This window comes from Sparassis crispa (assembly GCF_003851025.1).
Source record: "Sparassis crispa DNA, contig_000004F, whole genome shotgun sequence".
In the NCBI taxonomy this organism is placed as follows: Eukaryota; Fungi; Basidiomycota; class Agaricomycetes; order Polyporales; family Sparassidaceae; genus Sparassis; species Sparassis crispa.
Genome location: NW_020939751.1, coordinates 851,411 through 866,652, shown reverse-complemented (window position 1 = coordinate 866,652; position 15,242 = coordinate 851,411). Strand labels below are relative to the sequence as shown.

Sequence of the window (15,242 nt, the reverse complement as noted above, 5' to 3'; positions counted from 1 at the left end):
TTCCTGCGGTAAATGACGACAGCGTTTCCAGAGATACAGTACCAGAGAGCTGCATACGGATTAGCAGCATTGCTGGGGGAAGGACGCGTGGGTCAGCATCAAGGAACTCAACATACGGTGGTCCGATGCCGATGCACGATGTCATACCTCTATGACGAACATATGCCTATTGGTACTGCGAACTGTATGTCGGCCACCCCGCAAGTTCCTGTCCCAGACGCGCGTCAGTCACACCGCCGAGCGAACCAGATACATCTGTGAGGTGGCCCACAACATTCGGCCCAACGCCCGGCCACCAGGCCACCAACCTTCCAAGACGGAAAGCCACCGGGCGGTGTAGATAACGACATAGCTGCGGCTCATTGCGCGTCCTTGGGATAAGATGGCACGTCCCTGAGATCCCCGAAGTCGTGGGAGGTGTTTGCGTCATCGTTCTGCGTTTAATTTGTGGAGACTCGGAAAGAGTCGCCACTGCCATCGCCATGAAACTGGGTAGACTTAATTGGTGGAGGACGTTGGCGATCGCGTCCGGACGTCCAGCATTCTGCTGGTTCTCCCCTCTCTGCACCGAGATTCTGCTGTACAGCGAGTTTTGCCAATGTTGTTCGGAACAGAGCCTGCGGCTCAACTGGAGCTTCGAGAAGGTGAAAGTAAATGCACGAACCTGGGAAAGCTTCCACACACGGGCAAGACTCGGCAGGCGGCTGCCGGGATGATAACGTGATCGACGCGACTCGTCACTGGTGTCACAGCCCAGCCGTCACAAAGACAAACCTGCAACTTGAACTCGCATTGGTGAGATTGATTATGTCTGCGCACCCGCATCCCTTAGTGTCCAAGCCAGATGTTTTACGGGAGATATTTGGACATCTGGGGGACACTCCTCGTTCGCTCGCAGACTCAGCTCGGGCTTGCCAAGCGTTTTTTCCTCACGCCGTCGATGTCTTGTGGGAGAAACTCGATGATCCGGTGCCCTTATTGAAGACCTTGGGGGAATCTCTTGTTGAGGATAAAAACGAAGACGGTAGAGGAGTTTATGTAGGCCTGTCATTTGTTGTCCTCCGGAAGAGACTGAACGCGCGAGTAGGTTCTGGACGGATACATATCCGAAGAACAATGGCAGCGCTTCCATAGCTACGCTCGTCGCGTACGAATTTTGACAGTTGTCGAGGAGAACCTCACCATCCACCCCTCGGTTTACTCCGAACTCACTTTCCGAGCACGCCGGCAGCCCGTGTTCTCTGCGCTGGTCCACCTCTCGTGGGAATCAGTACATCCGTTCGGCACACACTTGCTAGCTTTCATAAGCTCATCTCTTCATCGTGTGGAGATTATATACGGGCCGCCGTATTCCATGCGAGAAAGGCCTGCCATGAAAGATCGTACGTTGGGGAGGGCGCTGTGCACGCTCAGCTCCGAGGCCCCATTCGTGTATCAACTACATCTGGATGCATCTATCTTTCATTCAGAGTCGCTCTATGCCATCTCCCATTTCACCCGGCTCCGAGAACTGCGAATTGCGAGTGCTGTATCGGCATCCGAGGTTGTGCGTTGCTGCGGCTCGCTGGAGGAGCTTGTCAATTTGCAGCTGTTCAACTTCACGGGAGCCGAGGCTAACGACGCGCCTTTCGTGGGTGGCTTCGATAATCTGGAGGAGTTGTGGGTGACGGGCAGTTCCACGACCCTAGCCAAGCTCTTGCGTGCGGTGACGTCGCCTCGCCTTCGCATGGCGGGCATCTGCTTCACCCCGGAGGGCGGGAATTGGAATGACTGGCGCAAATGCCTTGCGTTACTCAGCTCTCAGTTCGCTGGTTCACTCCGCCAACTCGGGCTCCGATTCCACAATAACGATGAGTCTGACCTGCATCTCATGGATTTCATACATCCTCTCCTCGATATTCACGGACTGCGCGAGGTCGAGCTCGAAGTCGAGCATCCACCGGCGGAGTTGACCGACAGCGATGTCCACGACCTCGCGAGCGCTTGGCGCGATATTGAGAAGCTCACCGTGGAACTGCGCAGCAACAGCATGCCTATGAGTCCGTCCGCGCTCTCCCTCGTGGAATTCGCCCGCTATTGTCCGAGGCTCGTTTGCCTGGAGTTCAACCCCCTCAATGTGCTCCTGCCGCTCCCACCCCCGTCCCCGTCGTGCCCCCTGCCATCTCTTGCCAGCCTGGAGGACTTGTCAATCCCGTATCACCTCATCCCGGACACGAATGAGGAACAGATCGCCCGCTTTCTCGACAGTATCTTCCCGAACTTAGACCTTAGGCTGTGCCGCTACCCGGGCGCCGTGGAAGAGGATCACAATTCAGAATTCCCTGCCATGTCTAGGCTGCGGGCTGCCTGGAAAAGTCAATCATAATGGCCTGCATCGTTCAGGTGCAGCATCTGGCTGTTAAGTGACACCGTCACTGAACTTGATGGGTGTCTATCTGAGGGAAATGCTCCCATCGGACATGATTTATCGCGAATCTCGTACTTGCTCTTGCTCTCCGAGTTATGTTCTGGTTTGCCACATTGTTGTCTACTGTTCGTCGCCGTGCTTTGTCCGACTGGTGTGTTCTTTTTATACATGTACAAGTACAAAATGCGTGTATTAGTGCGTATTCGTCATTTACGATTGCTCTGTCCATTGTCATTCATATACAACTAATTTGATTAAATCCATTGGGAAGGCTGAGTGGCTTTCGTCTCGGCCACTCAGCTGCGCAACCTAGGCTCATAGATACAGCCTCTATTAGTTACCTGTCGTTCCTTCTCACCAACTGTGGCGGCGGACACGCGATCAGTCACGTGGCGCCGCATATTTAAACTACCCGCTTGAAACCGTCATCCACACAACATCCACACGCGTAATTCCGAGTCAAGTTCAGTCTGCATTCATTCACGTTCTAGTTGACCCAAATGTCTTCTCCACCCTCATTATATTCTCTCCTGGACAACAATGACGTTCTCCTGTAGATCTTTGGCCACTTACACCGCAGCCGTCCTGCGCTCATGAATTCGGCCCTAGTTTGCAAAGCGTTCAGTCATGCAGCTCTAGACATCTTGTGGGAGGAAGTAGAGGACTTCCTCCACTTATTGAAGACCATCGGCCCAAATCTCGCACAGGACAGTCCATCGCATTATGTATGTCTGGCGCATTTCGATTATCGGAAGGAATTTAAGTGTGATTCTAGATTCTGCGAGGATGTATACTCCAAGCCCGATGGGAGAGATTTTACAGCTATGCCTCCCGCATTCGGGTATTACACGTTGGTGAACACGAAACGAAGTATACTATCAGTACCTCCGTGTACGATCGGCTCACGTTCCAAGCACGGCACCGTCGCCTCTTTCCCTCATTGGTCGATCTTCATTGGAAGGCGCGGCGTGCGGTTGGTAGTTGCCTGCTGACTTTCATCACTCCATCGCTCCGTCGTGTTCGGGTGACGTATGAGCTGAAGACACGGACGGGAGAGAGGGCCACACCGGATCATTCCTTTCGCGACGCTCTGTACGTCCTGGGCTCTGAGGCTCCTCTTTTTTCTGAACTGGAACTACTTGGAAATGTCTGCTACTCGCGGTCGTTGCCCGCTGTCGCCGATTTTACGTTTCTCAAGGATCTGCGAATCGTGGGTGACGTTTCGGCATCTGCAGTAATCCGTTGCTGCGGTCCCCTGCCGACACTCGTTCACCTCGAGCTTTGTGCCTTGGCCGGAGCAGGGAAATCTGACGGGCCTCTCCTGGATGGTTTCTACGGACTAGAAGAATTCTCGGTCCGCGGTCGTGCGTCGGTGATCGCTCATCTCTTGCATCATATCAAATCACCCAGCCTCTTCAAGGTCTCTGTGACCTTCCAAGACTATAACTGGGATCAATGGACCGAATGTCTCCAGCTGCTCTACCCTTTCAAAGGTTTGCTTCGTCATCTTACATGCAGGGGCTGTCTACTGGTTATTGTAGACAAGCCTCCGCTTGTTCTCAATTTTGGGTTCATTATGAAGCCTCTTTGGACCTTGGACGACTTCGAACCGTCAACCTCAGTTTTCTCAACCCTCTGGTACCAGTTGAGATAGTGGACAGCGACATGCACGCCATGGCGACGTCCTGGCCCGCTTTGGAACAACTTTTCATAGGAAGTCTCTGGCTGTCTAATAACATACGGGAGCCATCGATATACACCCTCGAACACTTTGCCAGTCGCTGTCCGAAGCTGTCATTCCTGTCTTGTGGGGATATCGACGTCGCCGCAGCGCCACAGCAGTCAATTTCAGAGCTGCAACCCTCAACGTGCTCAACCGCCATGCGTCGTTTGGTGATCCCGTACAAAGAGATACCATTGGCGCGAGTAAAACCGCTAGTCCAGTTTCTTACCCAGATCTTCCCGAATGTGGAGCTGCATCGCGGTCATAAACTAAAAGATGAGTGGCCTTTTTTGACCCTCTACGGCCGCTCTATCGACGGCTAGACAAAGACTGAAATAATTGCGCTCCCGTCACTCATATGCTTGTCCGCCTTGACCGGTATCGACCGTGGTTCGTGGATTCATTTCCTTTATCTGGTGGACTCACCGTGAAGAAGCCTAGACTGTCTTCCCGTCTATGCATCTATCCTATCCCTACTTGACCTGACCTATCCATGCTTGTTCATCTTCAAAGTCCTGTCTGCCTCTGTGCATGGTCATTTACTACTCGCTCTGCCTAGTATTACAACGGTTGATCCATTCTTGTATATTATTCGATTGCAACCTTGGTCGTTATTCCCCAAGTATGATGTCTGTACGGCCAGTCAGACTTCCATTTGACCGGGTCGACGATAAAGATGAACATCTTCAATAGGCCGGCGGGGTATCGAAACAACCACTAAGATGCTTCATATCGTCAGATGTGGATATCCTGAGGAACGAAGGCTGAAGCAGAGTATCTACCTGTCTTCAGGAGACTAACCATATCGGGTTGTCTGCAGAGATCCGAATCTTACGAAAATCTTCGAGGACGTCAGTGAAGATCGACTTTGCAGCTGCGTTTCTTCGCCTACGAGCTTGGCACGGGCACGATATCTGGGGAGGGCGCTCGGGATGCTCTTCTGTCCAAATTGTGCGAATTTACTTGTGATCTCTGCCGAGACGGGATACAACAAGTGGGCGTGTAACACATGCGCGTACGAATTCCCGATCACAAAGCAGGTGCGTCCATACTCGATGTGTAAAAGAATGGAAGCAACAATGGAGATTGATGTCTGTGTCTCTCAGATGACCTCGAGAACGAAGCTGAAGCGGAAGGAGGTCGACGATGTGCTCGGTGGCGACGAAATGTGGAAACATGCTGATTCGACGAGTGGTGCGTTTCAGGACATGTTATCCTGCGTTTACGACTCTGACCTCGTTGCGAATGCCGACAAGCGACATGCCCTAAGTGTGACCATGGCCAGGCGTACTTCTACCAACTGCAGATCAGGTCCGCAGATGAACCAATGACGACGTGTACGTTCTGTTGCTTTCTGTACCGGTTAGCAACTGACCTATAACTATGGCTGCAGTCTATCGGTATGATATTCATCGGAATATACGTCTGGAATTGATTTGCGAGCCGCTTTGTCCACAGGTGTGCCGCGTGCGCGCATAATTGGAGAGAAAACTAGGCTGCACACGCTCTACTTGGTTCGTTCCAGGTCTACAGTCTCGCATGCCGATGTATTTGGCAGAATCTGCATACTTCGCCCGTCGTCCAACTCGGGTAGTCGCGCCCCTCCCTCAGAGCTCGGAAATGAGATAATCATTCCTGCGTCGATGGTCAACATTTCGTACATTTCTACGATACAAATGCGGAGGAGAGGACCACGAATTTGAGGGCTGGTGATTGTGTTAAATTTGGTTGCCCGGCTGCAATGGGGGAAGTAGTCATTTGCTGTTCAACTGTATTGTATACTTCAATAAAACCCCTTCAGCTACTACTTACTACCCTTCACGTCGGAGCGTGAAGCGCCAATCCGGGCGCCTAGTGCCTAGTGCGTACTTCAATGCCCAGACTCTCGAAAACTGAGACCGGTCGCGCTGCTCTTTCCCTGGCCTTGCGCAAATGTTTCTGCGCATATCTCAATGCCCTCGGCACCACATCTGCTTCCCTCACAACTAGACCAGATATCATATTCCGGTTAAATTTATAGTACACCACTCGCTTAAGTTCCGAGCCGCTTAGTTCTCTGCTAAAGGTGGCCACATACAGTACCTAACGCTATCGTCTTGCTTCGCGCTACCATCATGGGCGAGTTCTCAACGACTATCCTGGGGATCGCCCGTTCTATATATCGCAAGAGAGCGGTTGCGTCGCAAGTATGGTCATGGCATCATCAGCCAGAGGTCGTAGGCACTGATCCTGATGTCTAGGGTGGCCTGCTGGACGGACAGGACCCTTCGGATTTCAACCCTTCAGATCCATTGCGATTATTCATCATTCAGCTCGGTGAGTGCTGTGTGCATGTTTTTCAACTTCACCACTGATTGCGTTGACAGGAGTAATCCTATTAATGACCCAGCTGCTCTCCTTGTTCCTTCGGAGGATGAAGCAGCCAAGGGTCATCGCGGAGATTATCGGAGGTATTTTGCTGGGTGCGTATCTTTTTTTGGGCGGCTTGGGCACCTTGTAACGTTGCAGACAGGGCCAACTGCATTTGGGCGCATACCTGGTTTTACGCAGCATATCTTTCCCGCCCAGTCCCTGCCATACCTCTCGCTTGTGGCCAATATTGGCCTTTGCATGTTCCTATTCCTGGTCGGCCTGGAAATCGACGGCGCTATTGTCAAGCGCAACGCCCGCATGTCAGCTGTCGTCGCGCTGGCAGGCATGATTCTCCCTTTCGGCGAGTCTACGATTCTTGGGTTTTCCGTGCCCATCTGATCCGATTTGTAGGTCTTGGGGCGGCACTTTCCGTTCCACTGTATCACACATTCATAGATCAGAGCGTCAAGTTCACCAACTTTATGCTTTTCACCGGAGTAGCGTATTCGATCACCGCCTTCCCCGTACTGTGCCGCATCCTCACGGAGCTCAAGCTGCTGGACACCACGGTTGGCATCGTCGTACTCTCTGCTGGCGTAGGAAACGACATCGTTGGCTGGACGCTCCTTGCACTGAGCGTCGCTTTAGTGAACGCTGGGTCGGGGCTGACGGCACTGTGGATCCTACTCTGCTGTTTAGGATGGGCACTCCTTCTCTTATTTCCTGTCAGGAAGATCATATATTGGCTGGCGAGGCGAACAGGTTCTATTGAGAACGGACCCACAATGTTCTTCATGACTATTACGGTACTCCTGCTCTTCGGTTCAGCCTTCTTCACTGATGTCATTGGGGTGCGCACATCTTCGACATCTGTTTTGCTCTTCATTGCGCTGACATTCAATCTACTAGGTCCAAGCTATATTCGGTAATACATTTTTGGTGCGCCCCCCTTGCGCTCAGCTGATATCTGTTCTCAGGTGCTTTTTTGGCGGGTCTCATCGTCCCCCGTGAAGGTGGGTTGGCTATTGCTCTGACGGAGAAGCTGGAAGACATGGTATCGATAGTATTCCTACCCATTGTCAGTGTCTTGCTCCTATGCTTCCCAAATTAATACCTTACACCACTTCAGTACTTCACCCTCTCAGGCTTGAACACAAACTTGGGTCTTTTAAATAACGGTCAGTGTTCTTTTCGCAGTTACGAGCCGCTTTTGCTGAGATCGCAGCTGTTAGGTATCACTTGGGGATATACTATTGCGATTTGCGCACTCGCATATACCGGCAAGTTCGGTGGATGTACACTTGCAGCTAGGTTTGTTGGCTTCTCATGGCGCGAAGCAAGCACTATCGGATCATTGATGAGTTGCAAGGGGTAGGTGCATGTCGCCTCATTGCCGTGATTTTCCATTGATATCTTCGTCTCACTTTAGTTTGGTGGAACTGATTGTCCTGAACGTGGGCCTTTCTGCAGGCGTCCTCTCGCCGCGCGTGTTCTCTATGTTTGTCCTGGAAGCCATCCTTCTTACCTTCTGGACTACACCCGCTGTCCTTAAGCTCTACCCGCCTGAGAAGCGCATCCGTGTCTCCGCTACCGGTGGTCTACATCATCCCATTCCGAAGGGTCCAGAGTCAGCTGCGGAGAGGTCTGAAGCAGCTTCTACTCAGGAGAAGCTTATCGGCAGTGATGAGCTGGATAGAAGGACGCGATTTACAGTCATTTTGGACAGGATCGAGCATCTCCCGGGTATGATGGCGCTCACACAATTGCTCCAGCCGCCGCCTCCGGCGTACGCTGAGAAGGGAGGTTTACAGTCCCTCTCGACATCAGAAACCAATATCACGGTGAGGCCTCTGCGGCACGAGGCATCGCAAGGCGTGTCGGTAGATGCCCTCCGCCTGATCGAGCTCTCCGACCGCACATCCGCAGTGATGAAGTCTTCAAACCCGGATATGGTCAACACGGACCCACTCCTGAACATATACCGCACATTTGGCGACCTGAACGGTATTACCGTCAAACCGGATCTCGCTATCGTCACGTATGACAACCTAGCATCTAGCGTAGCAGAGCACGCGCTGAGGAATAAATCTCAGCTCGTGCTTGTGCCATGGTTTCCCTCGCAGTACAACTCCGACCAAACGCAAGCCGCCGGGTCCGACGCGAACGTGTTGGACACAATGGCGGCGCGTTCCCCTAACCCTTACAATCCGTTTGAGTCGCTCTTCAGAGCGACCTCGCCGGTGGACAAGTCTACGTCCGTACTCCACGCGCAGTTCGTGCGCAGCATATTCTCGCAGTGCAGTACTGACGTTGCCCTGTTCATCGATCGGCACTATCCTCGGGAGCGCACCACCAGCTGCGGGTACCACCTCTTCGTGCCGTTCTTCGGTGGCCCGGACGACCGTGCGGCCCTCGAATTCGTCGTGCAGTTGTGTGCACACCCACGCGTCTCCGCGACCGTCGTACGACTAGTAAGACAAGAGTTGGACCTCGCGCGGTGCAGCTCTATCGAGAAGCCGGAAGCTGCGCATCTTGACGCCGATGGGCGTGCTGCTGAAGCGAATATTCGGGAGAACATGTTGACAGTGAACACGGTATGTCTCATTCATTTCTACCTCACCGGTGCTCAATTTTGTCTCTACAGAGCACCTTGTTTCCTGACACAGTATATGGCAACGCGACGACACAGACACGGCTCCAGTCCGAAACCGCTGACAACGTCTTATGGAATCGGCACGCCAGCCATATACCCGTCCCCGACAGCGTATTCTCTGCAGCACTGTCCCGAGTTGAATTCACCGAACTACGGACGACGACTCCCCTGCGATCTGTCGTAGACTACGCCAGTAATCTCCCGCGGGCAGCTGAGGAGCGCCACCGCAGACCGCTGGTCATTACGGGGCGTTCCCGCAGGCTTGCGGTGGAGAACCATGCTGCGGAGCTGAAGCAGATCACGGACGAACATGGCGGCGTTGGCAACGAGGTCAAGAAGACGCTTGGCGACGTGGCGACGGCACTCATCGTGTCGGGATGCCAGGCCGGTGTTCTCGTTCTGCAGGCGGCGAACGAACCTATCGACTGAGTGGTTGGGTGCGAGGTCGGTGCAGGGATGAGATTTACGACTGTTATGACCGCGACGAATTACAAGTTAGGTGGACCCTTGGATACCCCTCATCACGACATGAATGCGTCGGCCACGACGTGTGTACCATAGCAATATTGTTCTTACCTTTGCCAACGGCTGCAGGTGCTCTAAGGATTTTCTCTGTAAAGTATAGCATAGGTGCTGTAATCATACGTGTAGGATGGCATAAGTAACATGCAAACAGTGTCGAGTAAACCCGAAAGCAAGGAGAAATACAGCCAAGGAATACAACCAACATACCAGCACACCACTGAGAAGAAATCATTCCTTGCTCTTTTTCTCCCTTTTGTCTTTCTTTTCCTTTTTCTCCTTTTTCTCCTTCTTCTCTTTCTTCTCCTTTGGTGGCTCCTCGCCCTATTGCACACAAATGTCAATGGGACTAACCTGCGAAGGGTGCCGATACTTACCTCGGCTGCCTCCTTCTCCTTCAGCTCCTTCTTCTTCTCCTTCTTCAATGCTTTCTTCTCCTCCTTCGACAGCTTCTGCTTCTTGACTGGCGTCCCCTCCTCCTCATCCACGTCCATCTCGTCATCGAGGCTCTTCCGCTTCTTCTTCTTCTCCTTTTTGGGCGTCGGCTCGATGAGGGGGAGCGCCGGCTCCTCATCCGCGGGCAGCATCACCTCATCCTCGTCCTCATCGTTGAGCTGTGCGAGCTGATCGAGCACCTTCTGGATTGTGTCTGCATTTTTGGCAGGCGGTGCACCCGTCTCGAAGAAGTTCAGTCGGTCCTCGACCTGTTGTCGCATGGCTTCGCCAAACAGCGGGGATGGTCTATCTGTTATGTATAGATATTGTACTCCTTAAAGGGATATGCAAATCGGCCAAGTGCGAATACATACCTGAATAGCAGTCTATCCGCGATGCTATTGAGCATTTATTCGCAAGGAACCGAGAGATGCGACCCTTGTGCTTGGGATTTGCTCGGCCGATGAATGATGAGTGATAGATAAGACCGTACTGTGCGCGCATCAGTTGATCGCGTTCTACGATCCAGGTGGGTACGAACCTTCGGTGTGTTCCCTTTCGTCTTCAAAGCGCGGAAGAGCGCTTTCTCCGCACCAAGAATCTGCACAGTGCTCGCGGGGTATTTGCTGAGGTTTGTCAAGCTGCCCGCGTGGCTGATGAGGCGCGCACCGATGCGCTCGCCCAGAAGTGCGGTCAGGCTCGGCGCGACGCTGTTCATCTTCTCCGCGAGATATGACATGAGTGATTTACGGTACTCAGCGAGCGAGACAACGCGTATCGCGAAAGCATTGATATTGAGCATGTCGATCTCGGAAAGGGATGAGCCCATCGAGCCCGAAGCGGCATCAAGCACATTCTGTGCACGCGTCGCGTCGTCATCGAGAAGCACGGCGAGGTCCGGCAATTTCTCCTCCGTGAGCGTCTCCTTCGCGCCGATGAACTGCGCGACGCGCGCGTATTGGTAGTTGTCCGGGACGATGCGGACGAGTTCGGGGAAGTGGTACCCATACCACTCGCGGATACGCATCGAGAAGAGGTTGACGTCCTTGTCGAGCTGGTCGAGCAGCGCGATGGCCTGGATGATCATGTTGTCGATCCGGTTCACGTTAAACTTGAGCTTCGCGCGCGAGTACGAGTGCCCCAGGCCGAGCTGTGCCTTCGTGAGGTCGTCCGCTTGCAGGCCCTTCAGCAGCTTTGGCGCATGCTGGCGGATACCCCGGAGGATGTCCTGTGCGGTCTCGTCGTTGGTGCAACTGATACCAAGCGAGGTGCTGATAGCCCTTCCCAAAGGAGCATCCCATACGGCAAGATTGACGGATGACTTTTTTGAAGGTTTGGACAGATTGAGCTCGAGCAGCGACTTTAGGTAGTCATTCAGGATACCTGGCATATTTCAAGTTCACGATGACCACTGTAGGGGCAAAATTACCCTCACCTTCTGAGACATCATTCGCATTTTCCAAGGCATGAGCGGCATTTTTGAATGGTGAAAAGCTGATCAATGTGACCATTTTTCCAAATTTCGCCAGGTCGTCAATGGAGTCCTGGACTGCCTTGGTCAAGGCGCCGATGCTCTCCTGCAGCTTGACCTCAAAGATAGCATAGCCAGACGCAGTTTCGAACAGAGCGTGTGTGATCATGGTAAGAGCCCGAGTGCGCCGTCGAAGAGCCTACGTCGTTCAGCAATCGAAACTTTTACCGTGCTTAAGACTCGCTGTCACGTGGTCAACACTCGTCGAGATCGGATCTGTGACCCGAGGCTTGACTTGGACTCAGGGCACTGAGACTCAGAATATAGCGCACACCTAGAGCAGGGAGGTCTCTTCTTGCATCGAAAAATGACTGGGCCCTGATTCACGTGGTCTGACATTACTTACAGTGCGATGCTTGGATCCCGGTCTTTGTTTTCTTGCAGACATGCACAGAAAAACACAGCTGCACAGCAAGATCTGCGATGTCCATCGTCCTGGTAATGCAGAGGACCAGAGGTTATGTTCTCTTGGGCTGTAAAATACTGTTTACTTCTTCATTCCAACCAGCAACCACTACTATGTCCTGGTTCACTTCCAAGTTCACTCGTCGCGCACCTACACCAGCCCAAGGTCTGTATGCCCCTCCTCCCGGTCCTCCGCCCCATTGGCAACCAGCACCCGAACGATCACATACATTCGGATTGCTTAACGAGGCAACGAAGGATGAATACGAGGCAGCCTTGGACTTTTGCGCCCGCAACGCTCCCGAGCCACCTCGTCTGCTGCCCTCTCACATTGTCGACCGTATCGACGCCGAAGGGTGCCGCACATGGACTCTCCAGTGGCCGCGCTCACCACGCTTTGTTGGGAACACGCAGAACAGCAGCGAAAAGGGTGGCTCAAGTGTTGTCAAGGTCGTTACCGAGAAGTCATGCATGGACGTGTGTCTCCTGAGCGATCTGCCTCTTCTGGCCGGGCTCTACGACATCCAGGGCAAGTCAGGAGTATACTACGAAATTCTCATCCATAAGATGGACGGGATCATCGCCGTCGGTGAACCCACTTTCCGCTCCTCGCTGTACCATCCCGCTCAATCTCTGAACAGGTACGACGTGCCGCCCTCATCCAGAGTGGCGCCTGCCCGGCTGGGACAGACTCAATGTAGGCCTGCACCTCGACGACTTCCGCAAATTCTTTGAGGACCCCTACGGTGTGCGCGACTACACAGATCGTCTCAAGCACATCACCCCGGGCGACACAATCGGATGCGGCTACCAATTCTCCAATAGTGGTGTATTCTTCACGCACAACGGCGTGCGCCTCCGGGACGCGTTCACAGGCGTGTATCTGCCCCGCGCGCAGCACGACGTGTATGCCGCCATCGGCGTCGAGGGTGCAAACAACTTTGACGTCAACTTTGGAGGTGATTTGTTCCGCTGGAAGGAAGGCAATGAGTGGGCGTGGAGAGTCGAAGGCCACGTCGGACACTTGAGCAGTGGTGACTTTGTTGATCACGATGACCAGTTGCCATCTTATGAAGAGGTCCGCGGTGGCCCGGCAAACAACCTTGATCCTTGAAAGATATCTCCTGTCCAGGTGTATGTATGCATACCTGTATGCACTCGTTGTAGCATGGTAGAGAACATTAAACAATACAGAATACTACTTTCTACGGTCCTTGGTATCGCCCGAGAGATAAATAATAATCCAGCTCAAACGAATGTAGCACGTCGGAAGTCCGTCCAGACTCTATGCTCTACACTCTATACTCTGCACTTGAGCTCCGCGCCTACCATAGCAAGCGTCGCACCGAGGCACCAGCCGAGCTCCGTACCGCCGATCTTCTTCCCAATCTCGACGTCGCGCGTGCCGTCGAGCTCGTACCCGAGGCGGAGCAGAGCATGCATGAACGTCAGGTCGAGGCACCACTCGGGGCGGTCCGCGAGCTCTTCCATTAGAGCCTGGCTGCCTCCCCAGTGCTCCGTCCATGCGGACTTGCCCAGGCAGACCGTCTCCGCGAGCGCGGCGAAGGTGGAGACGTTGATGGGCGCATCCGCCAGTGCTGACGATGCGGCGAGAAACGGCTGGAGGCGGTCATAGAAGTAGGAGAGTAGCATGATCTTGCCCGAAGGGAACGTCTCCATGAGCGAGGGCTGGTATACGCCGTTGAACGAGCACGGCTTCACCTCGCAGATGCTGTGGTGAAGGGGTCAGAATCAGGAGAGAGTAAGAGTGAGAACGGGAAACGTACGCGTCCTTAGCCATGACCAGCTCGATGATGCGGTTGCATGCCTCGAAGGAGCCGACGTCTTGGCCGACCATGGTCACGGAGAACTGGTCATTCAGTCTATCGTCCTGGATCTCAATGGCCTTTTCGGTACCCCGCGCAAGACACGGGTTGGCAATCGTCGCGTTGGCACCGCTGCCTGTGCCCCTCATAGAGCCCATAAACTCTACCAAGCGATGGGCGCTGCTACGCGCACGCATGAGTCCGTAGCCGAGGTACGAATGCTGGTACAGTACATGCGTCTTCCCGCCGAACGCAAGGTCGTACTTGTGCTCGCCCGCCTCGAGTGTCGAGTCCGGTTTCGCAGAGTCGAAAGCAGGCTCGAACACGATCTGCGTCGACGCACCGCCGAGGTCCAGCACTGCGTACGACGGCGTGCCCGCGAGGGAGTCCCCGCGGATCGTATTCAGGAGGTAGTTCGCGGTGATCCACGCATACACGCCTTCATCCTTGCCATCCATGATCACGACGCCGTCCGCATCCTGAAAGCTGAACGGGTACTTCTCATGCAGATGCGAGCGCACTGCGGCGAGGATCGCCGCGCTCTCCTCGCTGCCAAGCAGGCGCAGCCCCGCGGTCGCCTTCACCGCGACGGGCGTGCACGAACGCAACGCCTCGGGCACGACACGCACCGCCTCGTCGAGCAGCACATCGAGGCTCTGCGCGGCGTCTGCAGGTCGACCCGCGAACGCAGACAGCCCCGGCTGCGTCATCTTGAACACCTCGTACTCGTACGTCGGCGACGCCCCGCAGTTGTTGAACTTGTAGATGTGGATGCGCGAGCCCGTCGAGCCCGCGTCGATCATGAGCGCGTACTGCACGAGCGGCAGGGTAGGCTTGTACGGCGCGGCGCAGTGCACCGTCTTGGAGAGGTCGGGATCGCTTGCAGGGTCTGTGGGCAGCACGGCTGGCCGTGGGGGATTGATGTCCTCATCTTCGTCAGTATGAGGTCTCGCAGGGGCCTGTGGTGGTGGCGGTGGCGGCTCGAAGTCAATCATGGACGGGTGAGGCTTGGGGTGGAGGATTGCTGTAGCGTCAACGTTTAGATGTGATTCTCCACACGCAGTGATCGACATAACTCACAAGGCATGTATTTCTCGGGGAGGATGTCACCCTTGCGAGGCCCGAAGGCCCACACAAGCGCGATGAGGACGAGTGCTCCTATAGCGAACTTCTTCCAGGCGAATATCCGCCCGCCGCCCATGCGGCTCGGGCCCATCCCACCCTCCAACCTGTTGTAGTTACTGCTCCGGGGGGAAAACATAAATTTGCGCAGCCTAAGGCCTAGGTGAGAGGAGGTGATAGAGGATGAGTGTCCGAGAGGATGGTCGAGAGTCGAGCGAGGACTTCGCATACAAGCGGAAGTAAAGACTAACGAAAGCGCCAAGCTT

The 15,242-nt window shown here is 54.1% G+C and overlaps 7 protein-coding genes across 7 annotated transcripts; 5 read left to right on the top strand and 2 right to left on the bottom strand.

Annotated features, from left to right (window-relative positions):
* Positions 1–807: 807 nt before the first annotated feature.
* SCP_0502960 (hypothetical protein) lies at positions 808–2,365 on the top strand (the record flags this gene model as incomplete). The annotated part of the gene is made up of 2 exons (XM_027758360.1): positions 808–1,038; positions 1,088–2,365. 2 exons carry the CDS (start codon positions 808–810, stop codon positions 2,363–2,365), a joined length of 1,509 nt encoding a protein of 502 aa, XP_027614161.1.
* Positions 2,366–3,000: 635 nt separating this feature from the next.
* Positions 3,001–4,061, top strand: SCP_0502950 (hypothetical protein; the record flags this gene model as incomplete). The annotated part of the gene is made up of 2 exons (XM_027758359.1): positions 3,001–3,132; positions 3,183–4,061. The coding sequence occupies 2 exons, from the start codon at positions 3,001–3,003 to the stop codon at positions 4,059–4,061; spliced, it is 1,011 nt and encodes a 336-aa protein (XP_027614160.1).
* Positions 4,062–5,062: 1,001 nt separating this feature from the next.
* On the top strand, positions 5,063–5,625 carry SCP_0502940 (DNA-directed RNA polymerase III subunit RPC10; the record flags this gene model as incomplete). The annotated part of the gene is made up of 5 exons (XM_027758358.1): positions 5,063–5,170; positions 5,237–5,324; positions 5,387–5,467; positions 5,524–5,530; positions 5,589–5,625. 5 exons carry the CDS (start codon positions 5,063–5,065, stop codon positions 5,623–5,625), a joined length of 321 nt encoding a protein of 106 aa, XP_027614159.1.
* A 619-nt stretch (positions 5,626–6,244) lies between these two features.
* Positions 6,245–9,564, top strand: SCP_0502930 (K(+)/H(+) antiporter 1; the record flags this gene model as incomplete). Its single annotated transcript, XM_027758357.1, has 11 exons — positions 6,245–6,316; positions 6,371–6,446; positions 6,497–6,592; positions 6,643–6,843; positions 6,894–7,333; positions 7,392–7,407; positions 7,460–7,560; positions 7,612–7,660; positions 7,715–7,853; positions 7,912–9,076; positions 9,127–9,564. The coding sequence occupies 11 exons, from the start codon at positions 6,245–6,247 to the stop codon at positions 9,562–9,564; spliced, it is 2,793 nt and encodes a 930-aa protein (XP_027614158.1).
* A 324-nt stretch (positions 9,565–9,888) lies between these two features.
* On the bottom strand, positions 9,889–11,732 carry SCP_0502920 (Nucleolar protein; the record flags this gene model as incomplete). Its single annotated transcript, XM_027758356.1, has 5 exons — positions 9,889–9,981; positions 10,035–10,402; positions 10,467–10,584; positions 10,634–11,475; positions 11,528–11,732. 5 exons carry the CDS (start codon positions 11,730–11,732, stop codon positions 9,889–9,891), a joined length of 1,626 nt encoding a protein of 541 aa, XP_027614157.1.
* A 410-nt stretch (positions 11,733–12,142) lies between these two features.
* SCP_0502910 (hypothetical protein) lies at positions 12,143–13,142 on the top strand (the record flags this gene model as incomplete). The annotated part of the gene is made up of 2 exons (XM_027758355.1): positions 12,143–12,617; positions 12,670–13,142. 2 exons carry the CDS (start codon positions 12,143–12,145, stop codon positions 13,140–13,142), a joined length of 948 nt encoding a protein of 315 aa, XP_027614156.1.
* A 185-nt stretch (positions 13,143–13,327) lies between these two features.
* Positions 13,328–15,055, bottom strand: SCP_0502900 (Probable guanosine-diphosphatase; the record flags this gene model as incomplete). Its single annotated transcript, XM_027758354.1, has 3 exons — positions 13,328–13,760; positions 13,816–14,878; positions 14,935–15,055. 3 exons carry the CDS (start codon positions 15,053–15,055, stop codon positions 13,328–13,330), a joined length of 1,617 nt encoding a protein of 538 aa, XP_027614155.1.
* Between the last annotated feature and the right edge of the window lie 187 nt (positions 15,056–15,242).